This window comes from Silene latifolia, chromosome 9 (assembly GCF_048544455.1).
Source record: "Silene latifolia isolate original U9 population chromosome 9, ASM4854445v1, whole genome shotgun sequence".
NCBI classification, from domain to species: Eukaryota; Viridiplantae; Streptophyta; class Magnoliopsida; order Caryophyllales; family Caryophyllaceae; genus Silene; species Silene latifolia.
The window spans coordinates 79,806,574-79,813,493 of NC_133534.1; the positions used below are offsets into that span (position 1 = coordinate 79,806,574).

The 6,920-nt window shown below is 34.8% G+C and overlaps 1 protein-coding gene across 1 annotated transcript; it reads right to left on the reverse strand.

The window, feature by feature from the left end:
- Positions 1–1,760: 1,760 nt before the first annotated feature.
- Positions 1,761–2,414, reverse strand: LOC141601260 (uncharacterized). The gene is made up of 2 exons (XM_074421524.1): positions 2,239–2,414; positions 1,761–2,196 (listed from the first exon to the last, which is right to left on the reverse strand). The coding sequence occupies exons 1-2, from the start codon at positions 2,412–2,414 to the stop codon at positions 1,761–1,763; spliced, it is 612 nt and encodes a 203-aa protein (XP_074277625.1).
- Between the last annotated feature and the right edge of the window lie 4,506 nt (positions 2,415–6,920).

The following is a 6,920-nucleotide window of genomic DNA, read 5'->3' on the forward strand; positions in this document are numbered from 1 at the left end:
CAAAATCTCACCGGATTATCACTTTCTCACCAACATCTCATGTCCTTGTATATTTTACATATAAAATTTCACACTTTATACTCGTATAAGTACTGAAAGACTTATACGAGTATTATTCTAGCACACCTTTGTTTCCAAATCCTAAATCTAACTTTCTACCTCCCTGTCTTCCACGAGTTCCACCCATCATTAAGTCACCAACATTATCACGTATATGAATATTGATGAGATACTTGCAGGATACTAGTTAAACGATTTAAATGTCCGTAAAAACGATTATGACATTTATCACTAACAGTAGCAAGTTAAATGATTTTGATTGAGATTATATAATCTGAATATCAGTTATAGACTATAAAAATATTGATGAGAATATGGGATATTGGTGAGAAATGACAATCAGTTAGATTTTGACCGGAAAAAAAATAAAAGGGGCTTGATTTCAGTGAGATTTTATATGTAATATGTACAAAGACATGAGATATTGGTGAGAAATTGATAATCCGGCGAGATTTTACCCGGAAAAATAAAAAGGGTTTGATTTCACTTTGTAGCAAAGTTAAGGGGGTTATTTGCTACAAAGTAAACTCAAGGGGCTTAATCTCACATCAAAACAAAGTAGCCTGACACTCCCCTGCAACCACCTAAACAGTAGCCGGTAGAAACGAAAACAACAATAGCCTGCACACCACAACACAGCACGACACACCAAGCACCACCACCCATACACCCACAAACCGGCAACCGCCACCACTTGCAACTCTCTATGCCATCCTAGCCACGACACTAACCGACACGACACCACTATTCACGGCTAACAACTCACGACACCACCACCAACAACAACAAACCGAAACTCCCATGTTTACCTCTGTTTTCGCGTTTTCCCGTCCCACCACCGTACCAAAGACCACCCAAGACCACCCATCAAGGTCGACCCACAACCCAGATGCCAACCCTAACCCAAGTCCGGTCCAAGTCAGTCGATTTACCGGTCCAATGTCGAGTAACACCCATGGATTAACCCAACAAACACCAACACAAAACCCCGGTCGAACACCCCCTCCCCGAAGGTCAACGGCTGTCCGGCGTAGGTCCGGTCAACTTCTGATGTCCCACGGTCAAGGTCATGGTCTCGAGTCAGTCAACGGTTGTCTATTTAACGAGTTATAAGAAGGCAAAGTGTATACATAAGACGGTTTAAAGAATTACCTTCAGGCGATAATAAAAGCTATGTTCTTCCTTTTTCTTTCCGTCTTTAGCTCCCTTCTCTCTTTAACCAATGATTTTCAGATTCTTATGAAGAATAAAGTCTATTGTTATAGGTTATCTTCTATTTATATAGCTAGTAGGTTAAGCTTATATGGAATTCAAATTCAATTAGGAAAATATGTAATTACCATATTACTATTATTATTATTATTATGAATATTATTATTATTATTTTACTATTACTATTATATGTAATTTACCATATTATTAATATTATTACTATTAATACTATAACATAATTACCGTTTATTTTTATTATATGAAATACGATTAATATTATTATTATTATTCTCCATGGGCTATAAAACTACTACACAAGCTTGGCCCATTTACACTTCCAATTTACTCGGCCCATCTTCTTTCCCGGCTCGTTTATTTTTTTTTTTTTTTTTTGGTAAAGGTAAAATATATTGATAGAGCACCAAATTACACCAACTATATGAGTCTGATATAAGCATCAGACAAACCAGAAAAACAAAGAAACATAATTACATAAGTTTTCCAATCCATACACGATCTCTCCCAGCCAAATTGCCTTTGAGTTGCTGCTGAACTTTTGTCCTGATTTCATACTTAATCATGGCCACACAGACTTCAGGTCTTTGTAGTTGCATCTCATGCCTGCATCCATTTCTTTGTGGATAGGTAACAGCATTCAGAATGTTGTTTAGGATCCCTACCTTCAATCTAGAAAATCTAGCATTCCTTCTCCAGTCATAGTCTCTGCTATCTGGTATATCAATTCCAGTCCAGATTTGAATGCGAGATATGATTTCTTTAATATACTGGCATTTAAAAAAAAGATGCTGGGGAGTTTCCTCCTCATTTCCACATATGCAGCAGAGATAGTCACTGCTAATATTAAGACGGAATAGCTTGTCCTTGGTGTTAAGGCCCTGATGCTGATACATCCAGGCTATCATCCTATGTTTAGGGACAGTCCACTTATTTCAAATTTGATGATACCATACCACATCAGGAGATGGCTGCTGCGGCCAAGAGTAGCCTTTTCCAACAGAGTATTCTTTACCTAGTGGCATGCTCCATTCATTCTGAGAGTAGGCAGTCTGCAGTTCAGTCCTGAGCTTGCATACCTTCTTCCAGGTCCAGCTAACATTATTGGGACATTGGTACCACGCCATGACCGTTTATTATTTTACTATACTTCTCGTCTTATTTTGATTTATTAATTATAATTGTTGTAATTAATTATTTAAAAGTACATAAATTATTAATATCACATTTACTAAATAACGGGGTATTACAGATGGAGTAATGAGTTTGAGTTAATTATTGGGATGAGAGTGTTTATTATATTATGGAGTAAGTTTGAGATTGAGATGAGTTAGCGGGGAGTGTTTTTATTATTCTGTTTTGTTTATTTTTATTTTTACGTGTCTCTGTTTCCACGCCATGACCAAAAAAAATACTGCTTATATTGAGGTATTATCTGTTACTTAGCTTTCCGGCTGACGTGTTTTCTCCCTTTGGGGATACTCGTCATGGGGGTAGTTCCTTTCTGTCTTCTGATTTTTATTTCAGGTGACTTCCGCTGCTGTTCAAATGGATTTTATTTCAAGTGAAGATGTTATTTAAAGTTTTTAAAAGTTTGTTTACGATTTGTATTATTTTATATTTTTCAAAGGATTTGTAAAAAGGGAATTTGTATATTAATTATAATATCCCTGTATTTTGGCCAGTTTTGTATGTAAAAGTTAGTTTTAATTTAGCCGAAAATCAAGGGTGTTACAATTGGTATCAGAGCTGCTGGTTCTTTCTTGGTTAGGTGTTGAGATCCTCATATCTTGAAGCCGACTTTTCACTTTTCAAAGTCTTTTCTAAAACCTTGTTTGAGTTACTTTTGGCTAATAATTTCTCCTATTTCAAATTTCGATTTAACATTTTATTTTAAGTTAGAGGACGAACTTTATTTTTAAGGAGGGTGAAGTGTAATACCACTAAAATTTTACTTTGTTTTTATTTTCTAACTCGAACTTCGGGGACGAAGTTCCTTTTAAGAGGAGAAGATTGTAATACCCGATATTTTCGATATCTTATATATGTGTAATTATTTTTGAGATTTATTAAACTTAAAGTAGCGTCTTAAATTTTATTAAAACGTATTTGATTATTTTGTTTCTTATAAAAGAGAAAGATCAATTTAAGATAAGTGTCTTTTAATTCTTTGCCAGGCTTATTAACGATTTTAGACCCATCTTATTTTATGGAATTATATTTTCGATCTATCAATATTTAACCCTAAGTTATTCCATTATTATCTCAGTCCCAAATTTATATCAACCGCTTTACTAATCCTTAGCTCCTCTCAGGCTTCCTGTTAGTTTACTTTTCCTTACCTCTTAAAACCTATTTGTCAATTAGTCTATTATCATCAATCGTCAGTTCCTCCTGGTTCATAAGATCAAGTGTGCATAAAGATTCCGTCCTTTTAATTCCTTTTTGGGTTCACACCTTGCTATTGTTAAACCTTGTGTTTCCGCGAATACAATCATCGATCCGACTTATTTTGTTGAGCTTGAATTTCAATCCGTTGCTACTTAAGGTAACACGATTCTATCGATCCTATTAATATTACTATTGATTGAGGTTATGTGCTTACATGTTAATTGTTATTGGTTTCTCACAATTCTTGTGTGCTTATTTGAGTTGGATACTATTAATAATTGTTATTTTATATTGATCGATAATATTTGCTATTGCTAAGATTATCTGTGAGATTGGGCGAGTTCGGGATTAGACCGATTAAGTTAGGTCCTCGTGAGGATGTATACATGGTTGCCTTTTAAGGTTATGAGTTTGTCGCTAATAATGTTAATGTAATTGAGGTTGAATAGTATTATTTGTTGGAGATTAGTACGCATGGAACCAATGGGACAAGGTGAGTTCTTTCGTATGTTTACACATGGCGGTAATGAATTCAGTATTATATTCACTAATGGTGTTTGCATCTAGCTTAATATTGTGAGATTGGAATTTTGCCTTACGGATATTTTGAGATTTGGCTAATGTTTTTGGTATTGTAATTTTTGTTGTCGATTTCTTTGACCTTGACTTGTGGGTGAGTAGCTTAGAGCCTTGTACTCTAAGTGGTGGGCACGGTTCATTATTAAACATTAACGATATTGATATTGAAATTGAGATGAAAATTTGGTTATTCAGTTATGAGTTATGGGGCCGTTGTGCCAGATTGTGTTTTACGGTCCAGAGTGACCATGGTTATTGAGTTATGTTCTGAGTTGAAATTGATATTGAGATAGAAATATTGTTTTGCAGTTTTATTCCGCCAGTTCACTCACCCCTTGTCCTTGGCTTAGGATCCACGATGAGAGTACGATACTGGTTACTTGGATATTTATATTACGAGACGGAGTAAGGAGTGAGACGGAGTAATAAGTGAGATGGAGTAATGAGTTGAGACTGAGTTAATTATTGGGATGAGAATGTTTATTATATTATGCAGTAAGTTTGAGATTGAGATGAGTTAGCGGGGAGTGTTTTTATTATTCTGTTTGTTTATTTTTATTTTTACGTGTCTCTGTTTCCACACCATGACCAAAACTATACTGCTTATATTGAGGTATTATCTGTTACTTAGCTTTCCGGCTGGCGTGTTTTCTCCCTTCTGGGCTACTCATCATAGGGGTAGTTCCTTTTTGTCTTCTGATTTTTATTTCAGGTGACTTCCGCTGCTTTTCAAATGGATTTTATTTCAATTGAAGATTTTATTTAAAGTTTTGTAAAAGTCTGTTTAAGATTTGTATTATTTTATATTTTTCAAAGGATTTGTAAAAAGTGACTTTGTATATTGATTATAATATCCCTGTATTTTGGTCAGTTTTGTATGTAAAATTGAGTTTTAGATTAGCCGAAAATCAGGGGTGTTACATTATTGCTTTACTCATTCACCATGTTTAACCTTGTTAGTATGATTGACACCCTTATTAGCATGTTTACCATGATCATGAGTCAGTAGTCTCCTATCTAGGGTTAATAGGGGATTAGGGGAATTAATCATGGGGGTAGATCCATACTTAATTTAATATATTTTTATAAGATTGCTTGCTTGTTGTAGTTTCAACTTATGCACATATTATGCTTGATGAAATGCTTGATTGACAACCTAGCATGAATCTCTTATCCATTCAACAAGACTTTTAAGATGTAAACTAACTCAAGCCTTGTTAGACCATGCATATAGTTGAATAGGAAGAAACTAAGTCGACTTGTAGGTCTTCTAAAGTTTTGACCGACTCTGCTCCGAGACCCAAATCTTCCTAGGAATTATAAGACATAAACTAACTCGATTCCACTACAAAAATAATTTGCTTGCATTACAGCCTTCATCAAATAAATTGTATCAAGAAACGTAACTAAGTGTACATCTTTACTTATTATTATTGTATATACATACCTTTATTCTGTTTATTAGCATGGTGTTCCGTATTTTACTCAATTCACTGATACGCGGCGTACAAAGAGGCACATACTGTCTTACACAACAACCAATCCAACTCGTAAAATACCCGGCATTCTCACCATATGGCAGCCCCGTATCTTTATCTCATTGTAAAGGATTAGGTATCTTTAAATTTATTACTTCTAAGGAAACCATGTGGCGCATTAGACCCGCAGTGTGTTGCAAATTATTCTCATCACCTGAGTCGTCGCCTGACGCATTTCCATCGTTTCTTTTCCGCTTTTCGACCATAACTAAAGCAGAAATTAATAAACAAATAATAACAATGCATACTTATAATAACAAACAAATCTCTAGAGAGGAGGATTTATTACCTCTTTAAAGATGAGAATCCGGGTTGATCTGGCGGCGGCAATGGCGATGACGACGATGACTGCGACGACGATGGGGTAGGCTGGTGGGTGACGGAAAGCTCAGTGTTTGAGGATATTATGTGGGGGAGGGGAAGCTTAGAATATATATGTGTGAATAATACAACACTTGCAATACCTTGTTTAATGGAAAGTAATAAACACGGTATAAGAGAAACCGTTGTATTTTGTTTCCAAACAGACAACGGTTTTGTCTGAAACCGTAATTGATTAGTACTATTTACAACGGGTTGGAAATAACCGTTGTCTTAAAGATTTTCATTTTGTTTGATTTTCCCGCCAAAAATAAAGCATCATTTTTATATACATAACAACGGCCTGAACCGTTATAACTATATACATCCCGAACAACAGTTTAGGTATAACCGTTTTATTTTATATTTCATTTTCTTTGATTTTACCGCCAAGAAATAAAGCATCATTTGGTATATGCCATCTAATTACAATATGTTTCTCAGAAAATCTTGCTTATTTCTATTAATTTAAAAGATTACAAATTTACACATAAAGAGTACAAACTACCACTATACATAATAAACTAGGTAAATAACAATTAGAAGAAGAAATTTGACAATTAACTTAAGCCATGCCTAATTATTTTTTAGTTCTACGATATCTATGGTTAACATCTTGCATTCTTCTTTTGCCTTCAATATTTTACTGTCGTTTCCCTGCTTCGATTCTTCAAGTTGATGTAGTATACTTCTCACTTAAGTAATCTTGATATCCATGCTCTTTTTCTCAATCACTAACCTGTTTATAACCTTCCTCTGCCACTC